Source organism: Arachis ipaensis, chromosome B4 (assembly GCF_059453495.1).
Source record: "Arachis ipaensis isolate K30076 ecotype BB chromosome B4, ASM5945349v1, whole genome shotgun sequence".
Taxonomy (NCBI): Eukaryota; Viridiplantae; Streptophyta; class Magnoliopsida; order Fabales; family Fabaceae; genus Arachis; species Arachis ipaensis.
The window spans coordinates 55815501-55835417 of record NC_142439.1 but is presented as its reverse complement, the minus strand read 5'-3'; the positions used below and the strand labels follow the sequence as shown (position 1 = coordinate 55835417).

Below are 19917 nucleotides of genomic sequence, written 5' to 3'. Positions count from 1 at the left end.
GGGTCCATCCACGAATTTGCGTGCTTGTTCCCAGATGCCTCTTCCACACGTATGCGTCACTGACGCGTACGCTTCGATAGCCAAATTTTGACTCCAACTTTGAGCGTTGTCACAGGCACTCTTTGATAACGAACGGAGCATTCTTTGCTGAAGAACGTTGATCTCACTTTCACGCGTATGCGTAACTCACACGTACGGTGGCCTTCCAGAATTGCAACTTCGACGCATACACGTGCTACACCCGTACGCGTCCCTGGTAAATAATACGCTGCAGGGAACGTAGCGCTCTTCACACAATGTACGCCAAAGATGCTTTCCCATTTCTCTTGATCAATTAGTATAATTCATTTATTCCACATTTTCTTGAGTTATTTGCATAAAATTGGCCAAAATTCACTTAGTCCTTGACATATGAGTGTATAGTGAGAACTTCATTCAAATGCTTATTTATTGCTTAATAAATGCATGAAAACCAAGTAAAATAGAAAAAAAAGGCTTGTGAAACTATCCTAAGATGACTTGTCATCACACTCCTGTGGCTTTAGAGTCAAATTGAAGAATCTGGTTGCCCAGTATGCTCTATGTTCCAATTCCACTGGTAAATGATATGCTTTCCCAAAGACCAGCTGGTATGGGGACATCCCAATAGGGGTTTTGAAAGCTGTTCTATATGCCCACATGACATCATCTAGCTTTCTTGCCTAGTCATTCCTAGAGGTACTTACTATTCTTTCTAGGATTCTTTTGATTTCTCTGTTGGAGACCTCGGCTTGCCCATTTGTTTGCGGATGGTATGGAGTTGCCACCTTGTGGCAAACACCATAGCAGTGCAGAATTTAGTCAAGTTGTCTGTTATAGAAATGAGTGCCTCGATCATTAATCAGTGTCCTTGGGACACCAAATCTGCTAAAAATATGCTTTTGGAGGTATTTCATCACCACTTTGGTATCATTGGTGGGTGAGCCAATTGTCGCAACCCATTTAGATACGTAATCAACAGCCACAAGGATGTACATGTTCAAATATGAGGATGGGAAGGGGCCCATAAAATCTATTTCCCATACATCAAATATCTCAATTTCAAAGATTTCTTGTTGAGGCATATCGTGGTTATGAGGGAGATTGCCGGCCCGTTGACAACTGTCACAGTTGCGGACAAACTCTTTAGAGTCCTTGAAAAGCGTTGGCCAGTAAAAGCCGCTCTAAAGGAACTTGTTGGCCGTGCGCTCACCTCCAAAGTGACCTCCATAGTCTGAACCATGGCAATGCCATAGGATTTGCTGCGTCTCTTCTTCAGAAACGCAACAACGGATTATTCCATTCGAGCACCTTTCAAAAAGGTATGGTTCATCCCACATGTAATACTTAGCATCATGAATAAGCTTTTTAACTTGCTGCCTATTGTATCCTTCCGGGACGAACCTTATTGCCTTGTAATTTGCAATGTCGGAAAACCAAGGTGTTTTGCATATTGATAATAGTTGTGCATCAGGGAAGGTCTCAGCTATCTCCGTAATAGGAAGAGACGTCCCTGTGGCAGGTACAATCCTGGACAGGTGGTCAGCCACCTGATTCTCAGACCCTTTTCTATCCCTGATTTCTATGTCAATTTCTTACAAGAGCAAAACCCCTCTTATCAATCTGGGTTTAGAGTCCTGCTTAGACAGAAGATACTTGAGAGCAGCATGGTCTATATAAATGATGACCTTAGATCCTATTAAATAGGAACTGAACTTGTCAATGGCGTAAACCACTGTAAGTAGCTCCTTCTCTGTGGTGGTGTAATTTCTCTGTGCGTCATTTAAAACACGACTGGCATAATAAATGACATGTGGGAGCTTATCATGTCTCTGCCCCAGGACGGCACCAACTGCATGGTCACTGGCATCACACATCAATTCAAACGGAAGGTTCCAGTCTGGTACAGATATGACAGGTGTAGAGATAAGCTTTTCTTTTAGAGTTTCGAAGGCATTCTAGCACTCTTTATTAAAAATAAAGGGAGTGTCAGTGGCTAAGAGATGGTATAGGGGTTTATAACCCACAAACAAACCGGCAGATGCACCAGGTTGTACCAAGTAATACCTCAGGTGAGTGAGGATCGATCCCACGAGGATTGATGGATCAAGCAAAAATGATTGAAAGATTGGCTTAGTCAGACAAACAAAAAATGGTGTTTTGAGAGTTCAAAAGCATTAGCAGTAAATTCAGAATATCAGAAAGCAAGCAGTAAATTGGTGTAAATAATATGGGAGAAAACAGTTAAGGTTTCAGAGATATTTATTTTCCGGATTAACTTTTCTTACCAAGTATTTTAATCACGCAAGATTCAATTCATGGCAAGCTATATATGACTAAACCCTAATTCCTTAGACCTTTTTAGTCTCCTCTAAACTTCATCAACCGCCAATTCCTTGCTCACTTGATTCCAATTAGAGGATTAAGTTCAATTCTAGTTTATATGCCACAGAAATCCTAATTATCCAAATATAAGAGGATTATATGTCACGTATCCCGTTAAGTCCAGATAATTAAAAATTTAGGAGAAATTGTTTTCAAGCTGTTGTTCAAGTAAAGAGCTTTTCCAAGTTTTACCTGAACTCAATGAGAACAAGGGCCATACTTTCGTTCCACCCAAATTCATAAGATAAAGAACAAAAATAATTCTTGAAATTGAAATCAGTACATGAATTAAAATAGAACAAAAATAGTATTAATTCATAGAATAAATAGAGCTTCTAACCTTAACAATGGAGGTTTAGTTGCACATGGTTCAGAGAGAAAACAAGGATTCGAATAAACTGTAAATTGCAGAATGAGGTATGAGAGAAGAGATGAGCCCGAAGGGCTGATTCTTTTCCCTTTTATATCTAATCCTAATTAACGTAAATTATATTTCCTAAAACTAAATAATATCTTTTCATATTTTAAAAGAAAATAAAATTTAATCAAAATTAATTTAATTTGTCTCGCAGCCTTGTATGCGAATGGGGACCACTTGAGTTCATCAAAGGTGGCTCCAAACTTGAGTAACCTCACGTTTGGCTTCAAACGAACCGAAAGCAATCCTTCAGAGTTCTCCTAGCTGGCGCCAAGCTTGAGTAAGATCATGTTTGGATTCAGTTGATCCGCATGCACTCCCTCAAGTCACCTTGTTGGCGCCAAACTTGAGGTTTCTCAAGTTTGGCTTCAGCAAGCCCGTATACAATCCTTGGAGTTTCTTTGTTGGCGTAAAACTTGAGGTTTCTCAAGTTTAGCTTTAGCAAGTCCGTAAGCAATTCTTGGAGAATGAATGTTTGGTACCAAACCTGGAGAATTCCAAGTTTGGCTTCAACACAACCGAATGTAATGTGATCTTGTAACACTCCTGGTGCCAAACTTCTAGAATCCCAAGTTTGGCGCCGTTGAGGCTGAGTGTGCTGAAGCAGAAATGTATAATATTATACATCAATGGAAAGCTCTAAAAGTTAGCTTTTCAATGCCGTTAGAATCATGTTAATTGGACCTCTGTAGCTCAAGTTATTTTTATTAGAGTGAAGGGAGGTCAGGGTTGACACCATCATTCACTTTCTTATCTTTTTCTACAGAAACACCATCAAATCCATCCGAATGCTACCTGAAATAAAAAAAATTGCACACAACTCAAAGTAGCATCCATAGTGGCTGAAAGATATTTTAAACTTGATTAAACTCAACAATTTGAATGCAAATTCACTAGGAAATGATAGAAAAGATGCTCACGCATCATAAACCACTTGTAAAATCCCGCATGTCCTAAGAAGCTTCTGATTGCCTTGACATTAATAAGTGGTGGTAATCGCTCAATCACTTCCACCTTGGCCTGATTGACCACTATCCCTTTGTTAGAAATTTTGTGTCCAAGAACAATGCCTTCAGTCACCATGAAATGGAATTTCTCCTAGTTTAAAACTCGGTTCATTTCTTGGCATCATTTCAGAACGAAGGCCAGATGGTCAAGGCAGGAATCAAAAGAATCCACAAAGACAGAGAACTCATCCATGAATACTTCAAGGAATTTTTCTACCATGTCTGAAAAGATGGAGAGCATATACCTTTGAAAGGTGGCAGGTGCATTACAGAGGCCAAATGGCATCCTCCTGTATGCAAACACTCTATATGGGCATGTAAAGGCTGTCTTTTCTTGATCTTGGGGATTGATAAACCCATATTTTATGATATATTTTGTGCTTAATCTGAGTGATTTATTCAATCCTTCACCCACTTATTCATATTAATTGCATGGTTTTACTTTCCCTTCCTTATTGTGTGATGTATGTGAAAAACATGTTTCCTATGCTTAAAAATAATTATTTTGATTACCCTTTATTTCCATTCGATGCTGTGATTCGTGTGTTGAGTAGTTTCAGATCTTCTAAGGTAGAAATTACTTAAAGGATGGAAAGGAAACATACAAAAACGGAAGGAAAGTACAAAATAGAGTTTTTGAAGAAACTGGCAGCCACGCGGTCGCATGGGCGACGCGGCCGCATGCCAACGCGAAAAGGCATTGACGCGGCCGCATGACTGACGCGACCGCGCGCCTCGAGCGAAACACATATGATGCGGTCACATGACTGACGCGACCGCGTGACAAGGAAAACTCCGAATGACGCGACCGCGTGACCCACGCGGACGCGTGACAGAGGCCATGCACCAGAAATTGCAGAAAACGCTCATAGCGAATTCTGAAACCCTTTTTGCCCCAAATTCAAGTCCAGAAGGCATAGACCAGAGGTTATGAAGTGGGGGAATGCATCCATTAAGGAGGAGTCTCCAATTAGTTAGTTTTCCATGATTTAGATTTAGTTTTGAGAGGGAGATTCTCTCCTCTCTCTTTAGGATTAGGATTTAGATTTAGGATTTTATGTGCTTTCAGGATTATCTCTTTTTATCAGGTTTAATATTCCTTTTTATTATTTTCCCAATTTTATTTATGAATTATTCTATGTTACAGATTACTCTTTGAATTAATGTTATTTGAGGTATTTCAGTTTATTATTGCTTTCTTTTATTTACATTATTGTTATTCCCATCTGAAGACATTTTTATTCCAGTAGATTTACTTTTCTCCTTTTGGTCTTGGTTAAGAAATCAGTAACTCAGGAGTTATCAAACTCAAACATGATTGATAATTGTTATCTTTGTTAATTAAATTGAACTTCAATAATCCTAATCTTTTCTTAGGAAATAAATAAGATCCGAAGATCAAACCAATTAATCCCTTGACCTTCCTTTGCCTTAGTAAAGGTTAACAAAGTGGAATTAAGATTCAACTTTCATCATCATTGATAAGGATAGCTAGGATAGGACCTCTAATTTCTCATACCTTGCCAAAAGTTTATTTACAGTCATCTATTTATTTTACTTGCCATTTAAATTACTTGTTCTTCAATTACTTTAATTGCTAATTAAACCATTCGCTCTTCATTCTCAAAACCCCAATTTACAACCTCCATAACCAATAATAAGAACATACTTCCTTGCAGTTCCTTGAGAAGACGACCCGAGGTTTGAATACTTCGGTTATCAATTTATTTAGGGGTTTGTTACTTGTGACAACCAAACGTTTGTACGAAGGGATTTCTGTTGGTTTAGAATCTATGTCTACAACGCGGCTATTTTTATAAAATTCTTTACTAGCAAAAATCCCAACGTCAGGGTTCTACTACAATTTGATTATAGCCTGAATATCCATCCAGGAAGCAGTAAAAAGCATGCCTAGCTAGTCTCTCTAGCATCTGGTCTATGAATGGTAGAGGGAAATGATCCTTCCTTGTGGCATGAGTCTTCTGTAATCAATGCACATGCGCCACCCTGTCACTGTCCTAGTGGGGATCAGTTCATACTTTTCATTTTGGACCACTGTCATCTCTCCCTTCTTGGGTACAACCTAAATAGGGCTAACCCAAGGGCTATCTGAGATGGGATAGATAATCCCAGCCTCCCATAGCTTCATGACTTCTTTCTGTACTACCTCCTTCATGGTAGGGTTCAACCGCCTCTGTGGTTGTACCACAGGTCTGGCATCATCCTCGAGCCTTATATTGTCCATGTTGCAAGTTGGGCTAATCCCCTTTAAGTCATTGATAGTCCAGCCTAAAGTTGTTTTATGTTTTTTCAGCACCTGACTCAGTGCTTCTTCCTCTTGTGGCTTTAGGGAAGAACTTATGATTATAGGATAAGTGTCACCATCTCTAAGAAATATGTATTTCAAGGAATATGGCAGCAGCTTGAGCTCGACTTACGGAGGTTCATCCTTCACTTGAGGGGTTTCTGAAGCCTTCTCTTGCTCTTCTGACTCAACCTTGTCAAAACTATGAGGATGTCTTGGAGCTCCTTCTCCAGACTCCCAACAGAATATGTCTCTTCCACCAGAGAATCAATGATGCCGATCCTCATGCACTCCTCAGAGACATCAGGGTAGTGCATTGCTTTGGTGGCATCCAGGACGAACTCATCCTCATTGACTCTTAGGGTCACTTTCTCTTTTTCCACATCAATGAGGGTCCTTCTTGTGGCCAGTGGTGCACGTGTACGCAAAATCCACACTATTTCGTACAGCAGCAGTACCAGCAAGTGCACTAGGTCGTCCAAGTAATACCTGAGCAAGGCAGGGTCGATCCCACGAGGATTATGGCTTGAAGCAAGCTATGGTTGTCTTACAGGTCTTAGTCAGGCGGAATCAAAAGATTTTGGATATTAAGAAGTTAGCTATTAGGAATTATATGCTGGGAATAGAGTAGAGAGTCGGAGTTACTTTGTCTTTCTGAAGTAGCTCTGGTACTACTGTCTTCTTTGCTTGTGAATGATCTTCTTCTATGGCAGGCTGTAAGTGATCAAAGCCATGCCAATGCTCCTTGATCTCCTCTGCTACAGAATGAACACGGTTATGGCCAGTGGTCGTGATTTTCAATTTGACGAAGGGTGAAGTGCATAGCAGTCCATTCTCTTGGTGATCCTACTTAAAATGCCACAGACAAAGTCGAATCTTCCGGATCAGAGAACGCTACTTCTTTGGATTCTAGCCTATACCACGGAGACCCTAGTCTCCCCAGAGATCGGCTGAACTGGTGTCTCGAGAAGTCCCCAAAGAAATCGTGAATTAACCGTCTGAGAGATGTAAATCCATAGCTGTTGGCTCGTGCTTTCCTTCCAGGTACTCACACGAACCCAAGAAGACGTGGGTGTTTGTCAGGCACATTCGTCTTAATGTGATGAACAGAGCTAATTTGTCATATCATCCTGTTCACCATGATGAAGATCCGGATATACATCTTAGAGATAGATCAAACACGGATCGAAGAAGAAGAAATAGTACTTTTATTAATTCATAGGACTCAGTAGGGCTCCTCCCCTTAACCTAGGAGGTTTAGAAACTCATACTGAAGTAAAAACAATGAAAAAATGAATATAATGGCAGACTTCCCTCAACGTGAGGTGTAAAAGTAAAAATGGTCAAAAGACTCTGAATTACATAAACATAAACCCTTAAATACTAAACACATGACTAGTAAGGGTAAGACAGTCTATTTAGTGCAAAAATCCACTTTTGGGGCCCATTTAGTGAGTATTTCGGATGAGCTTTGATGAGATTCACGTGCTATGAGACTCCTTAGGCGTGAAATGCCAGCTAGGGAGTCCTCTCTAGGCCTTTCGACGCTGGGCTCTGCTCTTTGGGCGTTGGACGAATGGAAGGGGCAGGAAGCTGGCGTTGGATGCCAATTTTGCTCTACTATTATATATTGCTGGAAAGCTCTGGAAGTCTGCTTTCTATAGCCGTTGAGACCGGACCATTTAGAGTTCTGTAGCCCCAAAAAATCTCTTTCGAATGCAGGTAGGTCAGATTTGGACAACATCTACAGTGCTTTCTCTCTCTGAATCAGACTTCTGCTCTAGCTCCTCAATTTCAGCCAGAAAATACCTGAAATTTCTCAAAAACACAAAAACTCATAGTAGAATCCAAAAATGTGAATTTAACACTAAAACCTATAAAAACTAAAAAAAAACTAAATTAATACTACTAAAAACTATATGAAAATGATGTCAAAAAGCGTATAAAATATCCGCTCATCACAACACCAAACTTAAACCGTTGCTTGTCCCCAAGCAACTAAAAATACAGTAGGATAAAAAGAAAATTAAGACACAATAAATTTCTAAGTTTCAAATGAAGCATAGTTAAAATCAGATGAGCAGGACTTAGTAGCTTTTTGCTTCTGAATAGTTTTGGCATCTCACTATCCATTGAAACTAAGAGATGTTGGCATCCTTAGGAACATAGAATCCAGATGATATCATTGACTCTCCTAGTTAAGTTTATTTTGATTCTTGAACACAGCTTTTTGAGTCTTGGCCGTGACCCTAAGCACTCTGTTTTCCAGTATTACTACCGGATACATTCATGCCACAGACACTTTACCAACGTGAACCTTTTCAGATTGTGACTCAGCTTTGCTAGAGTCCCTAGATAGAGGTGTCCAGAGTTCTTTAACACACTCTTTTGCTTTAGACCACGACTTTAACCGCTCAGTCTCAAGATTTTCACTTGACACCTTCATGCCACAAGCACATGGTTAGGGACAGCTTAGTTTAGCCGCTTAGGCCAGGATTTTATTCATTTGGGCCCTCCTAACCACTGATGCTCAAAGCCTTAGGCCCTTTTGGCCTTTCCTTTTGGTTTAAAGGGTTATTGGCTTTTTGCTCTTGCCTTTTGGTTTAAAGAGCTTTTGGCTTTTTCTGCTTGCTTTTTATTTTTTTTCGGCATTTTTTCTTTCTTGCATGCATATATATGTTTTTTTTTTTTGCAACATGCTTTTTCTTTTGCTTTTTGTTGTTTTTTCTTGCTTCAAGGATCAATTTTTAGATTTTTCAGATTATCAATAATATTTTTTCTTTTTTCTTATTCTTTCAAGAGCCAACATTCTAAAGTTACAACTTCAAATATGCACTGTTTAATCATGCATTCAGAAAACAAAAGTAAATGACACCACATCAAACTAATTAAACTAATCTTATTTTAAACTTGAAATTCATGCATCTCTCAATTCTTTTCAAATAAATTTTTTTTATTTTAAGCAAGGTGAGAGATATATGGAACATTTTACAACTTTAAGACATCGATGCAAATGATCATACAACTAGGACAAGAGAACAAATAAACAGACAAAAAGAAAATAGAAAAATAATAGGAAAGGAGTAAAAGAGAACAAATCCACCTGAATGATGGTGGCAAATGCTCCTCCTTGAGGATCCAATATGATGCTTGGTCTCTTCAATGTCACTCCTTTTTCTTTGTTGAGGCAGCTGCATGGGCTCATGTGAATGCTCTCTAGTTTGCTCCATCTTCTTCTTCTAAATTTAAGAGTGGTAGAAGTCACAAAGCAGAGCTTTTGCAACACCAAACTTAAGAGTTTTGCTCGTCCTCGAGCAAATATGATCACTGGGGAAAAAGGTGGGATAGGTGGAGCTTCCGTGGGACCTCTTGGACCTGAGAGGCTAGGGAATACCAAATTCTCTACTTCTCTGCACTGGCGTTTGAACACCCAGGGGCTGCTCCCTGCGGGGTGTTCAACGCCAGTAATGCTCCCCTCTTGGGGTGTTAAACGCCCAGCAGGGCTTCCTGGCTGGCGTTCAACTTTGACACTTTACTTGGAGTGTTCTGTTTTCACTGTTGTGAATCTTGTCTCTTGACTGATGCACATGATCATGACTCTAAAAAAGAGAAACAAAATAAAAATAAATGGTTAAGTAAAGTTGGGTTGCCTCCTAACAAGTGGTCTTTTAAAGTCACTAGCTTGACCTTTAGCTTCTTATGGAGGTGAGTATGGGCTCAGATTTTCACCCCTCACCGTGAAGACAACTCTCATGCCAGGTGAGAGGCCTTCAGTTGGGACTTTCTTGTCCTTCCAGCCTTTAGGTACTTTCTTCTTAGTACCTTTATGCTTAGAGCTTGTTGATGGCTGCCCAACACCAAACTTAGAATTGATGTCTGTGGGCTCTGCAGAGCTCTGCACAAAAAGAGAGCGTTGGCACACTAGGTATTGCACAGTTATCCCTCTTTTAGGGGGAGAATGGAGGTGAGGCATCTTGAATAAGATGTGATACTCCCCTAACTTTACGGTTAGTTCTCCCTTAGCCACATCAATGATAGCATTGACTGTGGCTATGAAACGTCTTCCAAGGATGACATAGTCATCCTCATCCTTTCCTATGTCCAAGACTATGAAGTTTGCAGGAATGTAGTGGTTTTCAACTTTAACCAAGACATCCTCCACAAAGCCATATGGCTTCTTCAAAGTTTTGTCTTCCATCTCTAAAGAGACGTGTGCCACTTGTACCTCAAGTATGCCCAGCTTCTCCATTACAGATAGTGGCATGAGGTTGGTGCTTGACCCTAGGTCACATAGAGCCTTTTCAAAGGTCATAGTGCCTATGGTGCAAGGAATCAGAAAGTGTCCAGGATCTAGAAGCTTCTGAGGTAGCTCTTGCTGAACCAAAGCATGGAATTCTTTGGTGAGCAGTGGAGGTTCTTCCTCCAGAGGCTTTGTACCGAATAGTTTGGCATTCAGCTTCATAAGAGCTCCTAGGTATCGAGCAACTTGCTCTTCCCTAGTGTCTTCATCGTCACTTGAGGATGAGTAGTCATCAGAACTCACACACTGCAGAAGTGCATTCAAAGGAACCTCAATGTATGGTTTTCTTTGGTTCTGAGATAGAGGGTTCTTAAGTGGCCTTTAAGCACTCAAGGGGTGTGCTTTCACTAGCATTCAACGCTGGCTCTATCAGTTTATTGGGCATTAAACGCCCTTGTTGTCCACCCTGACTGGCGTTAAACACCAGTCCCTCTAGCATTCTGGGTGTTGAACGCCTAGCAGGGATGTCCTTTCTAGCGTTTAACGCCAGCTTCCCTATGCTGGTGGGTGTTGAACACCCAGTTAGGGGTTCCTCACTGGCTTTCAGCGCTAGAATGACTACCTGGTTGGGCGTTGAATGCCCAGTTAAGTCTTCTTTATTGGCGTTCAACACCTTCCCATTTTCTTCCAATTCGGCCTCAACCTCCATGGTTATGGCCTTGCACTCTTCTCTAGGATTAACCTCAGTATTACTGGGAAGAGTGTCAGGAAGGGTCTCAGAGATCCTCTTGCTCTATTGACCAACTTGTACCTCCAAGTTTCTAATGGAGGACCTTGTTTAACTAATGAAACTGTGAGTGGTCTTAGTGAGGCTAGAGACCAGAGTGGCTAAGTCAGAAAGGCTCTGCTTACTGGTCTCTGGTGCACGAAATTGTGATGTCCAGGCTCAAACTATTCCTGGCACGTGAGCAACTTGGTACGCGTAATCGTGATTACACATTCAGAATTTGTCACAACTTCGATACAACTGACCAGCAAGTGCACTGGGTCGTCCAAGTAATACCTTACGTGAGTAAGGGTCAAATCCCACGGAGATTGTTGGTATGAAGCAAGCTATGGTCACCTTGCAAATCTCAGTCAGGCGGATATAAAATAATCATGGAGTTTTTGAATAATAAATAATAGGGATAGATATACTTATGCAAATCATTGGTAGGAATTTCAGGTAAAAGAATGGAGATGCTTTCGTTCCTCTGAACCTCTGCTTTCCTGCTATCTTCATCCAATCAGTCTTACTCCTTTCCATGGCTGGCTTTATGCAAGGGCATCACCATTGTCAGTGGCTGCATCCCCTCCTCTCAGTGAATAATATGCTCACGCACCCTGTCACGGCACGGCTATTCATCTGTCGATTCCCGATCATGCTGGAATAGGATTCACCCTCCTTTTGCGTCTGTCACTAACGCCCAACAATCGCGAGTTTGAAGCTCATCACAGTCATTCAATCATTGAATCCTACTCGGAATACCACAGACAAGGTTTAGACTTTCCGAATTCTCTTGAATGCCGCCATCATTCTAGCTTACGCCACGTAGATTCCGGTTAAGAGATCTAAGAGATATTCATTCTAGCTTATTTCATGTAGAACGGAGGTGTTTGTCAGGCACGTGTTCATAGGGGAGAATGGTGATGAGCGTCACACATAATCATCACCTTCATCACGTTCTTGGGTGCGAATGGATATCTTAGAAGCGAAATAAGATGAGTTGAATAGAAAACAGTAGTACTTTGCATTAATCTTTGAGGAACAGCAGAGCTCCACACCTTAATCTATGGAGTGTAGAAACTCTACCGTTAAAAATACATAAGTGAAAGGTCCAGGCATGGCCGAGATGGCCAGCCCCCTAAAGCGTGATCAATAGTCTCCTAAGAGGAATAATGGATTAAAACTGAGACCAAAGATGTCAAAAAGACTAGTAAAAGGTCCTATTTATAATAAACTAGTCACTAGGGTTTACATGAGTAAGTAATTGATGCATAATTCCACTTCCTGGGCCCACTTGGTGTGTGTTTGGGCTGAGCTTGAGTGTTTCACGTGCAGAGGCCATTTGTGGAGTTGAACGCCAGCTTTTGTGCCAGTTTGGGCGTTCAACTCTGGTTTTGGCTCCTTTTCTGGCGCTGGACTCCAGATTTGGGCAGAGAGCTGGCGTTGAACGCCAGTTTACGTCATCTATTCTTAGCCAAAGTATAGACTATTATATATTTCTGGAAAGCCCTGGATGTCTACTTTCCAACGCAAGTGGATGCGCGCCATTTCGAGTTCTGTAGCTCCAGAAAATCTACTTTGAGTGCAGGGAGGTCAGAATCCGACAGCATCAGCAGTCCTTTTTCAACCTCTGAATCTGATTTCTGCTCAAGTCCCTCAATTTCAGCCAGAAAATACCTGAAATCACAGAAAAACACACAAACTCATAGTAAAGTCCAGAAATGTGAATTTAACATAAAAACTAATGAAAACATCCCTAAAAGTGACTAGATCCTACTAAAAACATACTAAAAACAATGCCAAAAAGCGTATAAATTATCCGCTCATCACAACACCAAACTTAAATTGTTGCTTGTCCCCAAGCAACTGAAAATCAAATAGGATAAAAAGAAGATAATATACTATAAATTCCAAACTATCAATGAAACAGAGCTTCAATCATATGAGCGGGACTTATAGCTTTTTGCCTCTTGAATAGTTTTGGCATCTCACTTTATCCATTGAAGTTTAGAATGATTGGCATCTATAGGAACTTCAGATTTCGAATAATGTTATTGACTCTCCTAGTTCAGTATGATGATTCTTGAACACAGCTTCTTTATGAGTCTTGGCTGTGGCCCTAAGCACTTTGTTTTCCAGTATTACCACCGGATACATAAATGCCACAGACACATAAGAGGGTGAACCTTTTCAGATTGTGACTCAGCTTTGCTAAAGTCCCCAATTAGAGGTGTCCAGGGTTCTTAAGCACACTCCCTTTTTTTTGCTTTGGACCTTGACTTTAACCGCTCAGTCTCAAGTTTTCACTTGACACCTACACGCCACAAGCACATGGTTAGGGACAGCTTGGTTTAGCCGCTTAGACCAGGATTTTATTCCTTTTAGGCCCTCCTATCCACTGATGCTCAAAGCCTTGGGATCCTTTTTATTGCCCTTGCCTTTTAGTTTTAAGGGTTATTGGCTTTTTGCTCTTGCCTCTTGGTTTTAAGAGCTTTTGGCTTTTTCTGCTTGCTTTTTTCTTTTTCTTTCTATATTTTTTTTTCGCCTTTTTTTTTTTTTGCAAGCTTTGTTCTTTGCTGCTTTTTCTTGCTTCAAGAATCATTTTTATGATTTTTCAGATTATCAAATAACATGTCTCCTAGTCATCATTCTTTCAAGAGCCAACATATTTAACATTCTTAAACAACAACTTCAAAAGACATATGCACTGTTCAAGCATACATTCAGAAAACAAGAAGCATTGTCACCACATCAATATAATTAAGCTAAGTTCAAGGATAAATTTGAAACTCATGTACTTCTTGTTCTTTTGAATTAAAACATTTTTTATTTAAGAGAGGTGATGGATTCATAGGACATTCATAACTTTAAGACAAAGTTACTAACTACTAATGATCATGTAATGAAGACACAAACATAGATAAGCACATAACATAGAAAATGAAAAACAGAAGAAAGAAGAACAAGGAATGAATCCACCTTAGTAATGGTGGTGTTTCCTTCTTGAGGAACAAATGATGTCCTTGAGCTCTTCTATGTCTCTTCCTTGTCTTTGTTGCTCCTCCTTCATTGCTTTTAGATCTTCTCTGATTTCATGAAGGGTGATGGAGTGCTCTTGATGTTCCACCCTTAGTTGCTTCCAATAATTGTGTGGAAGAAAATATATCCCCTGAGGTATCTCAGGGATCTCTTGATTTGCAGTCAAATATTCTACCACTGAGCTATAGACCCTTGATGGAAGCTTTTGTCTTCCCTTTTCTCTTTCTAGAGGTTTCTCTGGCCTTAGGTGCCATCAATGGTTATGGAAAAAAACAAAAAAAGCTATGCTTTTACCACACCAAACTTAGAATGTTGCTCGCCCTCGAGCAAAAGAAGAAAGATTAGAAGAATAAGAAGAAGATATGGAGGAGATGGATGGGAGTGTGTATTCGGCCATATGGGTGGGATTGGGTGGGAGAGAGATGTTGAATTTTGAAGGTAGTGGGTGTATGGATGTGAGTGGTAAATGGAAAACAGAAGGGATGATCATGAATGGAAAGAGAGATGATGAGGTAGGTGGGGATCCTGTGGGGTCCACAGATCCTGAGGTGTCAAGGCATTTACATCCCTGCACCAATTTAGGCATGTAAAATGCCCTTGCACACAACTCTGGGCATTCAGCGCTAGGTTGGTGCCCATTTTGGGCGTTCAACGCCCATTTGCTGCCATTTCTGGCGTTGAACGCCAGAACCATGCTTGTTCTGGGCGTTCAACGCCAGGATGCTGCCCATTCTGGGCGTTCAGCGCCAGAACCATGCTCTGTTCTGGCGTTTGAACGCCAGACAGATGCTCCTCCAGGGTGTGATTTTTCTTCTGCTGTTTTTGATTCCGTTTTTGATTTTTTTGTTTGTTTTGTGACTCCACATGATCATGAACCTATAAAGACATATAACTAAGAAAAATATAGTCAGATAAATAAAAATTAGGTTGCCTCCCAACAAGCGCTTCTTTAATGTCAATAGCTTGACAGTGGGCTCTTATGGAGCCTCACAGATGTGCAGAGCTTTGTTGAGACTCTCCAACACCAAACTTAGAGTTTGGATATGGGAGCTCAACACCAAACTTAGAGTTTGATTGTGGCCTCCCAACACCAAACTTAGAGTTTGACTGTGGGGGCTCTGGTTGACTCTGCTTTGAGAGAAGCTTTTCATGCTTCCTCTCCATAGTTGTAGAGGGAGATCGTTGAGTTTTGAACACAAGGGAGTTCTCATTCCATTGAAGGACTATTTCACCTCTGTCAACATCAATCACAACTCTTGCTGTGGCCAGAAAAGGTCTTCCTAGGATGATGGATTCATCCTCTTCCTTTCCAGTATCCAGGACTATGAAATCAGCAGGGATGTAAAGGCCTTCAACCTTTACTAACACGTCCTCTACTTGTCCATATGCCTGTTTTCTTGAACTATCTGCCATCTCTAATGAGATTCTAGCAGCTTGCACCCCATAGATTCCCAGTTTCTCTATTACAGAGAGGGGCATGAGGATTATCCCTGAACCAAGGTCACACAGGGCCTTAAAGATCATGGTGCCTATGGTACAGGGTATTATGAACTTTCCAGGATCCTGTCTCTTCTGAGGCAATGTCAGTTGATCCAGATCACTTAGTTCATTGATGAACAAGGGAGGTTCAACTTCCCAAGTATCAATGCCAAATAATTTGGCATTCAGCTTCATGATTGCACCAAGAAACTTGGCAATTTACTCTTCAGTAACATCCTCATTCTCCTCAGAAGAGGAATACTCATCAGAGCTCATGAAGGGCATAAGGAGGTTCAATGGAATCTCTATGGTCTCTAGATGAGCCTCAGATTCCTTTGGTTCCTCAGAGGGAAGCTCCTTATTGGTCACTGGACGTCCCAGGAGGTCTTCCTCCTTGGGATTCACGTCCTCTACTCCCCTTGTAGGTTCGGCCATGGTGCTTATGTCAATGGCCTTGCACTCTCCTTTTGGGTTCTCTTCTGTATTGCTTGGGAGAGTACTAGGAGGGATTTCAGTGATCCTTTTACTCAGCTGGCCCACTTGTGCTTCCAAATTTCTAATGGAAGACCTTGTTTCATTCATGAAACTTACAGTGGCTTTAGATAGATCAGAGACTAGATTTGCTAAATTAGAAGCATTTTGTTCAGAGTTCTCTGTCTGTTGCTGAGTGGATGATGAAAAAGGTTTATTATTGTTAAACCTGTTTCTTCCACCATTATTAAAGCCTTGTTGAGGCTTTTGATCCTTCCATGAGAAATTTGGATGATTTCTCCATGATGAGTTATAGGTGTTTCCATAAGGTTCACCTAAGTAATTCACCTCTGCTATTGCAGGGTTCTCAGGATCATAAGCTTCTTCTTCATAAGAAGCCTCTTGAGTACTGTTGGATGCAGCTTGCATTCCATGCAGACTCTGAGAGATCATATTGACTTACTGAGTCAATATTTTATTCTGAGCCAATATGGCATTCAGAGTATCAACCTCAAGAACTCCCTTCTTCATAGGCGTCCCATTACTCACAGGATTCCTTTCAGAAGTGTACATGAACTGGTTATTAGCAACCATGTCAATGAGTTCTTGAGCTTCTGCAGGCGTTTTCTTTAGGTGAATGGATCCACCTGCAGAAGTGTCCAGTGACATCTTTGATAGCTCAGATAAACCATCATAGAATATATCCAGGATGGTCCATTCTGAAAGCATATCAGAAGGACACTTTTTGGTCAACTGTTTGTATCTTTCCCAAGCTTCATAGAGGGATTCACCTTCTTTCTGTCTGAAGGTTTGAACATCAGCTCTAAGCTTGCTCAGCTTTTGAGGAGGAAAGTACTTGGCTAAGAAAGCCGTGACCAGCTTATCCCAAGAGTTCAGGCTGTCTTTGGGTTGAGAATCCAACCATAATCTAGCTCTGTCTCTTACAGCAAAAGGGAAAAGCATGAGCCTGTAGACTTCAGGATCTACTCCATTAGTCTTAACAGTATCACATATCTGCAAGAATTTAGTTAAGAACTGAAAAGGATCTTCAGATGGAAGTCCATGAAACTTGCAGCTCTGCTGCATCAGAGAAACTAATTGAGGTTTCAGCTCAAAGTTGTTTGCTCCAATGGCAGGAATGGAGATGCTTCTTCCATGTAAATTGGAATTAGGTGCAGTAAAGTCATCAAATATCTTCCTTACATTATTATTGTTTTCGGCTGCCATCTCCTCTTCCTGTTCGAAAATTTCTGAAAGGTTTTCTCTGGATTGTTGTAATTTAGCTTCTCTTAATTTTCTCTTCAGAGTCCTTTCAGGTTCTGGATCTGCTTCCACAAGAATGTTCTTATCCTTGCTCCTGCTCATATGACAAAGAAGAAGGCACAGAAAAAAATAATAATAATAATAGAGATCCTTTATACCACAGTATAGGGATCCCTGTGTGAGTAGAAGAAGAGGGGGAGACAAAGAATGTAATATAATAGAAGAAACACAACTGTGAGGATGGCAGAGATGTGAGATGAGATGTTAGGATATGAGTGAATAAATAGAATAAGATGGGGGAGGGATAATTTTCAAAAATTATTTTGAAAAAGAGTTAGTGATTTTCGAAAATGGTTTTTGAAAAATGTTAGTAGTTTTTTGAAAATTAAGATTTAAAATTTAAAATAATAGTTAATTAAAAAGAATTTTTGAAAAAGGGGGAAGATATTTTCGAAAATAGAGAGAGAGAGAGTTAGTTAGGTGTTTTTGAAAAAGTTAAGAAACAAACAAAAAGTTAGTTAGTTAGTTGAAACAAATTTTGAAAAGATAAGAAGTTAGGAAGTTAGAAAAGATATTTTGAAAAGATATTTTTGAAAAAGATAAGATAAGAAGATATTTTAGAAACTAATTTTGAAAAAGATTTGATTTTTAAAATCTCAATTAATGACTTGATTCACAAGAAATCACAAGATATGATTCTAGAACTTAAAGTTTGAATCTTTCTTAACAAGCAAGTAACAAACTTCAAATTTTTGAATCAAAACATTAATTGATTATGTTATTTTCGAAAATTTGGTGTAAAAATAAGAAAAATATTTTTGAAAAATATTTTTGGAATTTTCGAAAATAACTAAGAATTTTGAAAAAGATTTGATTTTTGAAAAAGATTTTGAGAAAGATAAGATTTTCAAATTGAAAATTTGATTTGACTAATGAGAAACAATTTGATTTTAAAAATTTTTTGAAAAAGTCAATTCAAATTTTCGAATTTGATGAGAGAAAAAGGGAAAGATATTTTTTTGATTTTTGAAAAACATGAAAATTATGCAATGCATGAAATTTTTAGATCAAAACAATGAATGCATGCAAGGATGCTATGAATGTCAAGATGAACACCAAGAACACTATAAAGATCATGATGAACATCAAGAACACATTTTTGAAAAATTTTTAATGCAAAGAAAACATGCAAGACAACAAACTTAGAATTCTTTAATGCTTAGACACTAAGAATTCAAGAATGCATATGAAAAACAAGAAAAGACACAAAACAAAAAATCATCAAGATCAAACAAGAAGACTTACCAAGAACAACTTGAAGATCATGAAGAACACTGTGAATGCATGATATTTTCGAAAAATGCAAGATGCATATGCAATTGACACCAAACTTATGATATGACTCAAGACTCAAACAAGAAATAGAAAAATATTTTTGATTTTTATGATTTTCTAATTTTTTTGGTAATTTTTTTTTTGAAAATTATATGAAAAAGGAAAATAAGGATTCCAAAATTTTTAACATGAATTCCAGGAATCTTGCATTCTTAGTCTAAAGCTTCAGTCTAGGAATTAGACATGGCTCACTAGCCAGCCAAGTTTTCAATGAAAGCTCCGGTCCAAAACACTAGACATGGCCAATGGCCAGCCAAGCTTCAGCATGTAATTCTAACATGACACGCCTGACATACTCATTCCCAAAGGAATAGACATGGCTTTACAGCCAGCCAGGCTTCAACATGCTTCATGAAACACTAGAATTCATTCTTAAAAATTTTGAATCTATAGAATAATTTATTTTTTGAAAACATTTTTTTTTTCGAAAACAGATGAGAAAATTTTAGAAATATTTTTGAAAAATTTTTTTGAAAATAAAATAAAAAAGAAAATTACCTAATCTGAGCAACAAGATGAACCGTCAGTTGTCCAAACTCGAACAATCCCCGGCAACGGCGCCAAAAACTTGGTGTTGTTGCCGGATCAAACTTGGCACTGATGTTACCGGACCAAAAGCTTGCCGAAAACTCAAACAATCCCCGACAACGGCGCCAAAAACTTGGTGCACGAAATTGTGATATCCAGGCTCAAACTATTCCTGGCACGTGAGCAACTTGGTACGCGTAATCGTGATTACACATTCATAATTTGTCACAACTTCGATACAACTGACCAGCAAGTGCACTGGGTCGTCCAAGTAATACCTTACGTGAGTAAGGGTCGAATCCCACAGAGATTGTTGGTATGAAGCAAGCTATGGTCACCTTGCAAATCTCAGTCAGGCGGATATAAAATAATCATGGAGTTTTCGAATAATAAATAATAGGGATAGAGAACTTATGCAAATCATTGTTAGGAATTTCAGGTAAGCGAATGGAGATGCTTTCGTTCCTCTAAACCTCTGCTTTCCTGCTATCTTCATCCAATCAGTCTTACTCCTTTCCATGGCTGGCTTTATGCAAGGGCATCACCGTTGTCAGTGGCTACATCCCCTCCTCTCAGTGAATGATATGCTCACGCACCCTGTCA

General features: G+C 39.6%; 1 protein-coding gene and 1 non-coding gene across 2 annotated transcripts; one reads left to right on the top strand and one right to left on the bottom strand.

Moving 5' to 3' along the window:
* Positions 1–836: 836 nt before the first annotated feature.
* On the bottom strand, positions 837–6450 carry LOC148567651 (uncharacterized). The gene is made up of 6 exons (XM_088484591.1): positions 6326–6450; positions 5927–6215; positions 3152–3419; positions 1730–1918; positions 1232–1600; positions 837–1051 (listed from the first exon to the last, which is right to left on the bottom strand). The coding sequence occupies exons 1-6, from the start codon at positions 6448–6450 to the stop codon at positions 837–839; spliced, it is 1455 nt and encodes a 484-aa protein (XP_088340717.1).
* A 10401-nt stretch (positions 6451–16851) lies between these two features.
* Positions 16852–16959, top strand: LOC148567650 (small nucleolar RNA R71). Its single transcript, XR_015882995.1, has one exon. It is a non-coding gene; the product is annotated as a small nucleolar RNA R71 (small nucleolar RNA).
* The last annotated feature ends 2958 nt before the right edge of the window (positions 16960–19917 follow it).

What these genes read in the sequence shown, in the direction of transcription:
- LOC148567651 (XM_088484591.1), bottom strand. Translation starts at nt 6,450, where the DNA reads ATGCACTACCCTGATGTCTCTGAGGAGTGCATGAGGATCGGCATCATT. An exon ending in ATCCTCATAGTTTTGACAAG is followed by an intron (nt 6,216 to 6,325) that starts GTTGAGTCAGAA and finishes CATATTTCTTAG; the next exon opens with AGATGGTGACACTTATCCTA. An exon ending in CTATGGAGGTCACTTTGGAG is followed by an intron (nt 1,052 to 1,231) that starts GTGAGCGCACGG and finishes TATGGGAAATAG; the next exon opens with ATTTTATGGGCCCCTTCCCA.